Below are 13,313 nucleotides of genomic sequence, written 5' to 3'. Positions count from 1 at the left end.
TGGGCAGTGTGTCCCATACAGGGAATATTCTACTGAAGATTTAAAGGTTACAGTGCCTTCAATTAAAAGGAACATTGGTCTTACCTTAATGTTCTTTCTCTCTTTGTGGTGAGAGAGTCTAGTGATTGGGGTGACTCCTGTCCTCGCTGGTTAGACTGAGTCTGTCAAAGCTGTCTAAGCTCCGCCTCTGTTGCTGGTTCCTCCCCAGCTCCCCATGACAGACCAAATGTGTCCCTACATATATAAAAAGAAAAACACACCTCATTGCTCCCCCCATCCCACATCCCTGACCAAATGTACTTAGGATGGGCCTGGACTCTGTCACCACAAAAAGAGAAAGAACATTCAGGTAAGACCAAAGTTCCTTCTCCTTTCTGTGGTTACAAGAGTCCAGTGATTGGGACATACCAAAACTGGATTGTCCACGGGAGGGCTCAAGTCTCGTCCTGCTCATTCCTCCGCCCTTGAATACTCTGCAAAACCCTTCTGCCAAATACAGCATCTGCCAATGCGAATGCATCTAACCGATAATGTTGGATGAATGGAGAAGGCGAAGACCACATAGAAGCCCTGAAAATTTCTTCAATAGGTGCCTCTGTGGCCCAGGACGCCATCGTAGCAGAGTTCCTTGTAGAGTGGGCCGTCACACCCTGAGGCACTGGAAGAGACCTACTTTCATAGGCCCTGGAGATGCAGAAACGAATCCATCTGCCTACTGTCGATGGTGGACTTTACCGCCCAGGGTGACCGGTTGAAAAGAGACCCTAACTGATTTCTTTCTTAATTAACATAAACTTTTAATAATGAAACTTGAGTTCTTTTAACATGTTTGCTTGTTACACATGGTATTACAAATAAATAAAAAGTTTTAAAAATAAAATACATTGTTATGACTTGGTTACAAAGATTCCTCAGCCAAGTATTCTGTAGAATTTTAAAAAATAAAAGTACAAGCAGCTAATAGAAAACTTCAAGTCTAGCTCAAGTTACAAGTCTGAACTGTTTACAGAAGTATAAAAAGCATGCAATGCATTGTTTATAGAATAAGGAAGAAATGTAGGGTATGTAAAAGGAGAGCTGAAAACTAAATACACTGACAGCACTATCTTGTTACAAACACTTGGCAGTACGACTAAAGCACTATTGTCAAATGCCGATACAGTATGTACTGTCTGCCTGCCAAAAACACACACACACATACCCTCCAACTTCACGACTCTTTAGCCATCAGCAGCCCATTTGGTAATGACTTTAAACACTCAGACATCTCTACACTAAGACGAAATTATATTGTGACATATAAAATTAACAAAAATAAAAGCAACTATCAATTTCCTACTGAATCTTTACTCTACTAAAACACTTACTTCTGTAACTTTTTAACTAGGCAAAACGGTGCACCTTAGGGCAACAATTTTTGAAACAATCTACCTCAAATGGGCTAACTTACAGAATATGTCCCAAACCTATGACTCCTAACGGAATGAAGTATAGAAAGTTGTGGCCTCAGCTTTGCCAGGCTGTTGCTGTTATCAAATGATGCTTGTTTTAAACATTCAATGACATTTTACCAGCGATTCTCCACAACTCCTTCATTCCTACCCTATCTTGCCTGTTGCAATGGAAAAGATAAAGAAAGGAACAGGAAGGAAGAGAGGGACACCCACACATCTACCCCACCCATGGCAACCCTTTCTACACTGGGGCTACCTGTGTGGCACCTCTCACACACTCCAAAGCAACCCAGACACCCTCACTGACACATACCACTCTCCCCAACCCCCATGGCAACTCTCACACTACACCATGACCCACACCCTTGTATACCTCCTTGTTCTTCCACTTGGCAGTAGACAGTTGTCTGTCTGCAGGCCTTTTCCTGCTGGCTTCCACACTGATATTCTCCTTGCAAGCTTTTCACAAATGAAGTAAATGGGAAAGCCGGCAGGAAAAGGAAGGAGGGAAGGAGATTTTTATGCTTCCTACCAGCTTTCCAACAAGGAAACTCCACAGGAAGTCAGAAGTCACTCCTGATCCCACTGCTTTTTGCCTATCCATTCTTTATTTACACAAGGAAATATTTCTAAAATGATAACCCAATGGGATTGTCTAGTATCTTAAAGCTAGAACTTACAACTTTGTGCTTCCGCCGAACCTGGAAGATGAACTCATTGAGGCTCTCCTGTGCTCCGGGGAGAGGAAACCTCGCAGCGTGATGTATCGATGATCACACTGAGATGAAGCAGCCTGGTCGCTGGGGAGAGGTGACTTTTCTTGAGGTTGATCAAAAAACTGTGGTCTCGTAGACACTACAATGTGATGTGAAGGTTGTGATGGGCGGAGTGGACCAACTGTGACTGGATCAGGATGTTTTGTCCAGGTAACACTGGATCCTTACTGGTAGAGCTTGAAGTGAAGCCGTCAATGCTGCCAGGATTTTTGTGAAGACCCTGGGGGCTGACAAAAGACTGAAGGGGAGAGCCAGGTACTGGAAATGCTTGTTCTGGTAACAGAAATGGAGAAACTGGTGGTGATGAGGCCAGATAAGGATATGGAGGTAAGCCTCCATGAAGTCAATGGAGGAGAGGAGGTCGCCCTCCTGAACGCTCTCTAGTATGGAATGCAGGGTCTGCATCTTAAAATGCCTGTATAGGATAAATCTGTTTAGAAGCTTAAGGTCGAGGATGGCTCGCCACCCCCACCCTCCAAGGCCTTTGGGATCACAAAGAGGCGAGAGTAGAAACATAACCCTCCTTGATCCATTGGAACCGGCTCTATGGCTCATATCTTGAAAAGATATTGAATGGCCAATTCCATGAGGGCCCATTTGGAACTGTTCCTAGACGTAGGACAGCGAACAAAAATTCATGGGGGTAGAGAACAGAACTCAAGCTGGAAGCCCGACCTCACAGTCTTAAGTACCCAGGCATCTGATGTAGACTCCCCATCTGGAGGTGAAGAAAGACAAATGGCCTCCAATGGGGTGGTGGTGAGATGGGGCATTCACTTCGAGCATCAGAATGAACGACCTCTTTCCCCTCAAAAGGGCCATTTACCAGGAGCCTGTTGTTGCCTGCCTGAAGCCTCAGGACATTGATCTTGGAGAGGAGGAAAAGCCCTCTGGCCCCTGGAGAATCGAGCGGTGGATTCAGGTCTGAAGGAAGAGGGCCGATAGTACGGCCCGAGATGATATTCCGATCTCTTCCCTGCTGAGGAGAGGATCTTCCACTTTTCCTTGGTTTCTACCAAGTATGGCTTAGGGCGTTGCCAAACAACCTTTCTCAGGCACATGGGGCCAACGCCAACTTCCATTTACGCCGTGAATCAGACTGCCAATTTCGCAGCCAAGGGTGTCGTCTGGCCGCCACAGAGGAGGCCATGACCCTTGTAGCAAACTTGGCAGAATTCATCGTAGCATCCACCGTGAATTCAGCCGCTGCAATTATCTTGTTGAGATCTTGATGTATCCTGAAATCAATGGCTGGGAGCCTCTCCTGCAGCTGGTGTAGCCAGAGTAATGAAGATCTCGTGAAAAATGAAGCCGCTGTAGATGCCCTGATAGCCAAAGCCGCTGCCAGGTAGGTGCGCTTGAGGGTAAGCTCAGACCTTTTGTCCTCCATCTTAAGCACATCCTCTTGCTCAGTGGGAGTGCCTGATGAAGAAAACGAGGCTACCACTGGGGCGTCCACTGAGGGCACCAGCAGGGCATTGGCCAAGGCCAGTCCCACGTTATAAAATTGCCTGTCGTGCAATGAAGGTTGAGGTCCTGACCCAGGGGAGGTACACTGCTCCTTCACTAAATCAAGGAATGTAAGTGGGGAAGGAAGTATCTCGGTATGAACCACTGACTTGGAGAACAGAGTCACTGTGGCTATAAGAGGTCACTTGTGGTTCAGAAGCCAACTCCTCAGGGGTTAGCTGGGCCGTGACCAAAGCTTTGTGCATAAGCGGTTTAAATAATGAAGGTTTAAAAACCGCTGCTGAGGGAGGTTGATCAGATCTAAATTTCTCTTCCTCTGACAAATTATGATCTCCAACCTCATCTTCCTCCTCCTCAGAATAAGAGGAGCGATTGTGTTCAGAAGGATCGGTATAATCCCTCTTCTCATCCGCTTCCCAATCTGATTGGGTAGGCTGGAAACTGAATTGTTGACTGAGAAGGCCTTTGTTGGATGAAGAGACCCCTTGGGACAAGTTAGGAAACAAGGACTGTCCTCCTCCTGGTAGGCGAAGGAGTTGCTGAAACCCCTCAGCCAGGCCCTGCCTTATGGCCACTGAGACCATTTCCCTGATGTCATCAGGCCTGTTCCCTGTGGGGGGAGGGTCCACTGGACAGAGAAGGTTTCCTCAATCCTAGGTCTGTGGCCCCCTTGGATTATTTGACCTATAGGAAAGGAGGGACCAGGGCTGTCTGTCTAGAGGATGGACCTGATCTGTTCAAATCCTGGGGTAAACGCTCTTCTTCCACTCTCTCTGGAGACTAAGCTAAAAGGTGGCTAGCAGAGCTGGGAGCATTACCCCCTTATAGAAACCTCTGGGCAACCCTGTACCTCTTCTGGATGAGAAGCCTGCTGGATCTGGTCTCTCATCTGTGCCAATGTCTTTGCAGACTGCTTTTCCAGAGCAGCATCTTCTCTTCTCTTCTCAGCCCATGAGCTCTGATTTGGAAGTCTTTTTGGGAGCCAGGGCCTTGGCTCTGATCTTAGCAGCAGCATCTCTATTGGCAGAATGGCCTCTTTGTCTTCACTTCTTCCTCATAAAGACTTGAGAATCTTGGGCTTCTTCCAGGCCCTTGGGGTCTGTGACTTCCCTCTCCATTCCGCAAAACAGAGCAAGCACAAGAGGTGCTGTGAGCTTCCCCTGTGGTAGTACTGCCTGTAGCATGGGCCAGGTGAGCTGAGGGAGCTGTGAGTCCCAATTAGGGAAACAAAATGGCCACCCAACTTTCAAAATGGCCACCTGCCACATGCGGCAGCCCTGGGATGTTCGCACTCCCTCCTTAGGCTCTTATCAGGTCCCAAGCGATTAGCGATTACCAAAAACAGCTGCGAAGCAGCAGTGTTGAGCTCCGGAGTCAGTTGTGAAGTGGCTAGACTAGCGGGTCATTTCCATGATCTTTGGGACTGTGTGGGAGGCTCAGCACGATGCTCCCTGAGTCCCTCAGTGAGGCAGCGCCAAAGCCTCGGCGCTGCAGGAGAGTAGATTCCCACTCTCCTGGTGTTGTAGCTCGAACCGGAGCCCTGGGAACAGTAACAAGGCTAAAAAGCCTTGGAAAAGAAATTGCTGTTGCTAAACTCTTTTTAGCTCAATATTACTCCTTCCAGAGACAAAGCTCCAAGACAAGAAACTGACTCAAAAAGATGGTGAGCCAGCAGGGGCTGGTTTTTTTTATAGTGGCAGACTCAGCTCTATGACATCAGAGAGAGGAGAACCAAGTGTACCATCTAAAGCAGGGGTCTCAAACACAATTTACCTGGGGGCCGCTGGAGGCAGAGTCTGGGTGAGGCTGGGCTGCATAATATTATACTTTATATTATACACTAATATTATACTTTCATATCACGGTGGGCAGGATAGCGTCCTGCGGGCCACAATTGGGCCGCGGGCCGCGAGAATGAGACCTCTGATCTAAAGAGATTTGTTCAGTTAACTTTCCTCAGAGATTATGAGGAATTCAATGGTTGATTTCAGACAATGGGAAGAAGTCACAGAAAAGTAAGCATGTATGGGACTTAGGCTATTAACAATAAGGTTCAGAAAACCAAAAACTTGGAACTTTTTACACAAATATTTGTACACATGAGATATGCCATACAATACTATTTTCACAAAACAAAGTAGGGCTTAGTTGTTGGTTCTTGGGCTTGCATCTTCTTATTGACTTCTAGGATATAGAAGAGAAGCACATAATTTTTCCCGGGCTTGACAATCTCAATAGGCATTGTGTAATAAAGTTAAGAGCCACATTCAAAGTGCCAATGCAATTCTGTCCCCCAGATTCCTGTCTTTTAGTTGATTTTAAAAGGTCAACCCAAGACATTGGCAACAATGCCCATTTATGATTTATATCTGTAAAGGCTTTTTTAAAAAGTACCATGTACTTTCATTTTTCCTAATATTTCTTCCAACAAGTAATCCACATTTTTTTCCTAGCCCCATGCCTCATAGAGCTTTAACATTAGTAGTTAGTACCTTGAAAGAAACTAGCAATCAATGCAATTTTCACAGCAGTCAGATAGCATAGGGAAAACGCAGGTGCCTCAAATAGCATGATCTACTGTGTTCTGGATCTTCTGAACTTTCCCAGTGGTCTTCAAGAACAGCCACATGTACAGCATGTTGCAGTAACCAAAGTTAGAGTGATTATGAGCATATTGATAACACTGCACATCCTGATTCTAAATGAGCACGTTTCATCTCCTAGACTTATTCAATAAACCAACTCTGTGTTCCATGAACACAGAAATATCACTCAAGGTCCTTGTAAGTTGCTCATTTTAAGCCAGAATTAAGGCCTTAACTGAATCATGTATTTGAGTTTCAAGAATAATCCCAAAGCTTCCATTCCAATAAATCCTTTCCTTCTAAATATCTCTCAGAGCTGGGGTCCCCAGCCCACTCAGGCTGTGGACCAGCACCAGCCATGGCCTGTTGGCAAGCAGCCTGTTGGCAAGCAGTGGTTGAGCGCAAGTAGTGTGTCAAGCGCGGCATTAGATTCCATGCACAAAAACATGCTTCCCACCCAACCCTGCTGCAGGTCCATGGAGCAGTAAAGATTGGGGACCACTGTCTTAAGAGTATTCTTTTTTATTATTATTTTCTAACGATTTCCTTGAAGTGCAAGGTCTACTTTTTTTGGACCAAATGTTTATCCATTGTTTGCGAAAGAAAATGACCTACCAGCTTCTTTCATGCCTAAACCAGGACTAAAACTCACAGTCTCCTGGTTTCTAGCCTGGTTACTTACCCACTAGATCAAAATGGCTGTCGTCATTCAGAGTATACATATTAAGTAAATGCATAGGAATATTATTTGAATTCCTTTATTTTTGTATGCATCTTTTCATCAATATTTATTATTTCTAATCAATAACATGCTAATCTGAGTAAAAAATATCAATAAATGTAGAATTTCCCTACTGCTCTGGAACCAAGTGTTTGTCAGTGGTGAGAATCAATATTCCTCCCCTGTTTTTCCATTATACATACCTATTAAAACCTAGGTGATTATTGTAAGATAGTATCTAGTTTCCAAATGAGACTGAACAGAAATTAAAAGTGATTGGGTTCACATACCACACCTAACATAGTTACTTAATCATGAAAGCATTGAAATAAACCACAGCTGGCTGACTTTATACACTGCACCATAAAGTGTAGCTTATAGACTACACTGGCTTTGTTCACACAATAGCCTAACCCAAAATCAAACACATCATACTCACATCTACTATGTGAACCCAACTATTTACACGCCCACTTATGAATTAGTCTCTGCTAAATTGTCAAACTAAGGTTACAACTGTTGAGACAAAACTGTACCATTTCATGCATAATGATGATGAAAAATTAACTGATGAAGCTATCACAATGTTTTAATACCTCAAACATTATGAAAATTAAAAAATAGAGAAACTTTGTTTAACATTACTTTCAGGGAAAAAAGAATTACTAACTTAGCTTTAACTAGTCATTTTGCATGGTATAAAATTAACATTATATTATGAAACAGCATCCTGAAAAGAAAACTAAAAGAATAATAAACAATACCACCTATGTTTATGCATCTTGCTTTTTGTTCTATATTTCAATAAACAAATGAAAGAGGCAACAGAGACTATGGAGGAATATTTTAATTACATTTTAATAAAATCCAATTGTGTCTCACAGAGCCCATAGCAAAGCTATTAAATAAATGCTTTACTATTTTTTTTTTGACGGAATAGAATAATACTGTCTGCTAAAGCAGATAACAGATGTTAACTTAAAGTATCATTTCTATCTCTCCCATGAGCTGTTCAGAGCATCCAGAAGTGGGAGGTGCTTCAGTCTCTTCTGGAAAGGCTGGGCTTAAAACTCCGGGACGCTCCTCCTCCTCCACGGGACACCTCCTCAGCGTCCCCCTTAAACAGGATTTTTTTTTTCCCCCTCTCGCAATTGCTTTTGGATTGTTACGTTGGAGAGAAGCCTCAAGTGCCATTTCAAACAGCAGGACGTTTTTGACAGGAAAGGATCCATCCAGGACCTGTGTAGCTGGTTTTCCTTGTTGGGGACCAGGGATCCTGAATATTTCTTGCTTGGAGCGCTTGGGGGGTTTCCCTTGCTGGGGACCCTTAGATACTGTTTCCCATATATACGGCCTTACATATAGATATAGGAGGGGGTTGGGGGGGGGTTTTGTTTTTTTTTTTGGTGTGGAAGTTGGGGGGGGGGGGGGGGGGGAGGGGGGAAAAGTATAGGCAGAACAAGCCTGGAAAAACGCCGAGGTTGAGGGGGGGGGGGGGGGGGGGGGGGGGGGGACGGGGGCCCAAATACATTGTTGTGCACAGGGTTTAGGCATATGTATATATATGTGTGTGTTTGTATATAGAGATATATAGAGAGACTTAAACTCCTGGAGAAGTGCCCTACTTTCAACCACAGGGGTAGGCACCACCCCTAAGTACTAATAATAATAATAATAATAATAATAATAATAATAATAATAATAATAATAATAATAATGATGATGTTAGAGACACAAAATTCAGTCCTCCACAATGGAAGGTGACGTCTTCCACTCCAAGACAGATAAGTCCCGAGATAAGTCAGTGGGCCCCAAAAGGCCTCTAAGGTGGCGGATAAGGATGCCCATAGACGGCACCAAGCCTTGGAAAGGCAGTGGCAGAAACTGGCCAGGGAGGCGGACAAGATGGCTATGACACAACAATCGGATCAGGGCCCAAGTACATTGTTGTACACCAGGGATCCTGAATATTTCTTGCTTGGAGCATTTGGGGGTTTCCCTTGCTGTGAACCCTTAGATACTGTTTCCCATATATACGGGCTTACATATAGATATAGGCATATGTGTATATGTGTGTGTGTGTGTGTGTGTGTGTGTGTGTGTGTGTTTGTATATAGGTATAGATATATATATATATACAGACTTACACTCCTGGAGAAGCGCTCTACTGTCAACCACAGGGGTAGGCACCACCCCAAGTACTACTACTAGTATTACTACTACTACTACTACTAACAACAATAATAATAATAATAATAGTTTTTTAAAAAAATTAAAGTTAGAGACACGAGATTCAGTCCTCCACAATGGAAGGTGACAACGTCTCCCGCTCCAAGACAAGTCCCGAGATAAGTCAGTGGGCCCCAAAAAGGCCTCTAAGGTGGCGGATAAGGATGCCCATAGACGGCACCAAGCCTTGGAAAGGCAGTGGCAGAAACTGGCCAGGGAGGCGGACAAGATGGCTATGACACAACAATCGGATCAGGGCCCAAGTACATTGTTGTACACCAGGGATCCTGAATATTTCTTGCTTGGAGCATTTGGGGGTTTCCCTTGCTGTGAACCCTTAGATACTGTTTCCCATATATACGGGCTTACATATAGATATAGGCATATGTGTATATGTGTGTGTGTGTGTGTGTGTGTGTGTGTGTGTGTGTTTGTATATAGGTATAGATATATATATATACAGACTTACACTCCTGGAGAAGCGCTCTACTGTCAACCACAGGGGTAGGCACACCCCAAGTACTACTACTAAGAGTATTACTACTACTACTACTACTAACAACAACAACAATAATAATAATAATAATAATAATAATAATAATAATAATAATAATAATAATAATAGTTTTTTTAAAAATTAAAGTTAGAGACACGAGATTCAGTCCTCCACAATGGAAGGTGACAACGCCTCCCGCTCCAAGACAAGTCCCGAGATAAGTCAGTGGGCCCCAAAAAGGCCTCTAAGGCGGCGGATAAGGATGCCCATAGATGGCACCAAGCCTTGGAAAGGCAGTGGCAGAAACGGGCCAGGGACAAGATGACGATGGACAAGATGGCTATGACACAACAATCGGATCAGGGCCCAAGTACATTGTTGGGGCCCTTGGACTTATCCATCCAGCCCAGATAGGCTATTTCTGGACAGCCTCCCATAGGCATATCTCCTCCAATGAGCACTGCCCGGCGAATCCCAGAGGCAACCTTCACCCCTGCGGCTGCCGGTTTAAGACAGGAGGAGGGATTACCTGAGACTATTCCCATCGAAATGAGGCAATGGATGGAGATGGCCATACAAAAGGGCATTGTGGCTGGAGTTCAGCAATCCATCCGGACCAGACACTTTTCGGCTACTTCAGAAGCGGGATGCCTGTCTGTTCAATCCTTTGCACATATGGGACATCATCAAACTCAGGTATTCCCCAGTATCCCTGACATACCAGTCCGGGGGCTTCGGGAGGAGATGGAATTAGATGACCAGGATGTTCCCATGGAAGTGGGGTAGATCCATCAGATGGACTTGGGGTTGTCAGAGGCTGACCCACTAGAACAAGGAATGTCGGATGACGAAGGCCTCATTCAGGACCAACCTACCTTTTCTGGCCTTTTTCGTCTGCACCTCTTTAAATCTTTACTGTTCAAAGCAAAGAACACCACTAAACTAGGCACATCAAGCCCTCATTCATTGTCAACAAGGCCTCAGGACGAATCCAAGGATCGAATATTCTCACAGCTGGCTAATGAGGCAGAAACTATTCCTGTCCCTCGTATGTTTGCTGAATTAGTACAAAATCAACGGGCATCAGCAGCATCCTACTCAGCCCCAACAAGGTACGATAAACAATATTATAATTTGGCACCAGAGTTTTCAAATTATCTCAAAACGCCGGAGGTGGATGAGCCCATTGTGGCACTGCCCTCTTCTTCAACCTTTCCAACGAGGCCGAGGAAGCCCTGAGACCGGAGGAAAAGAGATCAGAGTTGGCACTCCGTAGGGCGCATGCTTCTGACGCCTGGGCCATTAGGGCAGCTACAGCTGCGTCCTTTTTTACACGGTCCTCCCTATGATGGCTCTTCCACTTGAGGGATATATTGCCAGTGTCAAATGTCAGAGCCCACCAGGACATTGCTAAGATTATTGCAGCGGCAGAATTCGCCGACGCCACGTTTAATGCAGTCAAATTCTCGTCTAGAACCATAGCATCTCACGTATCAGCACGGAGACTGCTATGGCTCAGACATTGGCAGGCGGATAGCAAGCATAAATACAAGCTGGCATCAGCCCCAATATCGGGGGATAAATTATTTGGCAGTGTCTTGGAGCCCCTGCTTATTGAGAATAGAAATAAGAAAAAAGTACTTCCCCCTCTTTTTCGGAGGTCTGAAATCAGAACGCCCCAGTCGTTTCGAAGGGGTTCCTTTCGGACCTTCTATCAAGGCCCATACCTTCCCAGATCACAAAGAACATCAGGCTACAGACCCAGTTTTAGACAGGATAGGTCGGAATCTTCCGACAGAAGTCAGCGGGGACGCCAAAACAGAAGAAACCCCAGAGGTACCGGAGGCCGATTTTTTCGTTGCCCCAAGTGAGTCCTTGACAGCAGCTCCCACTGGAGGGCGGCTAAAATTGTTTGCTGATCAATGGGACAGCTCCACCTCTGATGCATGGGTCAGGGACTCTGTTAGGTTTGGTTTGGCGCTAGAGTTTCAATCCTCCCCTCCAAACTTTTTCATTAGGAGCCCTAGGTCCATGGACTACGAATATATTGCCCTACCATTTGGTCTGGCTTCGGCCCCTAGGACTTTTACCAAGGTCCTAGCGGCTTTGGCTGCCTCCCTCAGGATCAAATCTATTCGTTTACAATGATATCTGGATGGTATTTTAATTTTGCCATCTTCGAGACATCAAGCAAATTTGGATACCAAGATTACTCTGGAGACCCTTCAAGGTCACGGGTTTTCCATAAATTGGGATAAAAGCCATTTAATCCCTAAGTTAGTTCATTTAGGGGCAGTGATAGATACCGTGGAGGGCAAGGTTTTTCTCTCTCAGGACAGGTTGAATAGTATCCAATCTTTGGCCAGAGAGATCAGAGCCTTAAAGAGGGTTTCCCTGGCAGTTCTGTCTCAACTGTTAGGAAAACTGATTTCTTGTATTTCCATTGTGCCTTGGCTCGATTCCATTCTAGAGATCTGCAATGGTTCCTGCTACCTTTCCAGCGATCCAGAAGAGCCACTTCCAACGTCCGGATAAAGGTACCGCACAATGTTCTCCAATCGCTCTGCTAGTGGTCGGAAAACACGATAAACAAAGGGTGTTCTTTCAAAGAACCCTGCAGGGCAACGATCACAACCGATGCCAGCCTGGTAGGAAGGGGAGCTCACTGCCAATCCCACACTGCACAGGAAATTTGGACTATTTCCGAACAATCACAAAGCATCAACCTGTTGGAGCTGTGAGCAGTGTCAAGAGAACAACCCTGGAAAATTCCACCATTGAGGATTTCCTTCTCGCAAGGGCCGGTACTTCACCCGGACCCACAATGGCTCAGCCTAGCCGTATGGAGGTTGAGCGGAACCATTTAAGGACCCAACAGATTTCAGAGGATGCCATTGCCACCATACAAGCATCCCAACAGTCCTCTACAAATCGTATATACGAGGCCACATGGTCCGCTTTCTGTTGCTGGTACCAGGAGCCTAAGATCGACCCAACTGCCCCATCAATAGGACAATTATTGGACTTTTTATAGGAGGGGTTGACCAAGGCCCTATCTCCAAATACTTTACGCAGACAGGTGGCGGCCTTATCTTCGGTAATATCCTGGGGTGACCTTCGTTCCATAGTGCACCATCCACATGTCTGCAGCTTTCTTAAGGGTGCTGCAAACTTACGACCTCCTGTAATTCACCGCTATCCCACTTGGGAGCTCAACAAGGTGTTAACCGCACTTACAACTGGCCCATTCGAGCCTTTAAGAACCGCTAGTCTCAAATTCCTGACATATAAGGTGGTCTTCTTAATTGCGATCACATCAGCAAGGAGGATTTCCGAGTTGGCAGCATTGTCGATGAGAAAGGACCTGTACGTGTTTCATGCAGACAGAGTGGTTCTCAGATTGGATCCATCGTTCATCCCTAAAGTAAATTCAGCCTTCCACAGAGCGCAGGAGTTGGTGCTTCCAAATTTTTGTCCGAAACCATCTCATAGACTGGAGCATCAATGGCATTGACTTGACATTCGAAGGGCGTTAAGCATCTATCTAGACCGTACGGCGGCATTTCGAAAATCTGAGGCTCT

At 45.2% G+C, this 13,313-nt stretch overlaps 2 protein-coding genes across 17 annotated transcripts in view; both read right to left on the bottom strand.

The window, feature by feature from the left end:
* The window catches only part of LOC148127277 (uncharacterized), a 49,154-nt gene extending 42,147 nt beyond the window's left edge, over nt 1–7,007 (bottom strand). The window contains exons 1-3 of the mRNA XM_087928573.1: nt 6,968–7,007; nt 3,601–3,871; nt 3,369–3,498 (exon numbers count right to left, since the gene is read on the bottom strand). Coding sequence (XP_087784699.1) covers nt 3,369–3,498; nt 3,601–3,871; nt 6,968–7,007 — 441 coding nt within the window. The remainder of the gene's footprint in view (nt 1–3,368; nt 3,499–3,600; nt 3,872–6,967) is intronic.
* The window catches only part of NFIB (nuclear factor I B), a 319,107-nt gene that overhangs the window by 137,951 nt on the left and 167,843 nt on the right, over nt 1–13,313 (bottom strand). The window lies entirely within an intron of this gene.

The sequence above is a fragment of the Pseudonaja textilis genome, chromosome 2 (assembly GCF_049901715.1).
Source record: "Pseudonaja textilis isolate UNSWEBS1 chromosome 2, rPseTex1.2, whole genome shotgun sequence".
In the NCBI taxonomy this organism is placed as follows: Eukaryota; Metazoa; Chordata; class Lepidosauria; order Squamata; family Elapidae; genus Pseudonaja; species Pseudonaja textilis.
The sequence above is the reverse complement of the archived record's forward strand: the minus strand, read 5'-3'. Positions and strand labels throughout refer to the sequence as shown.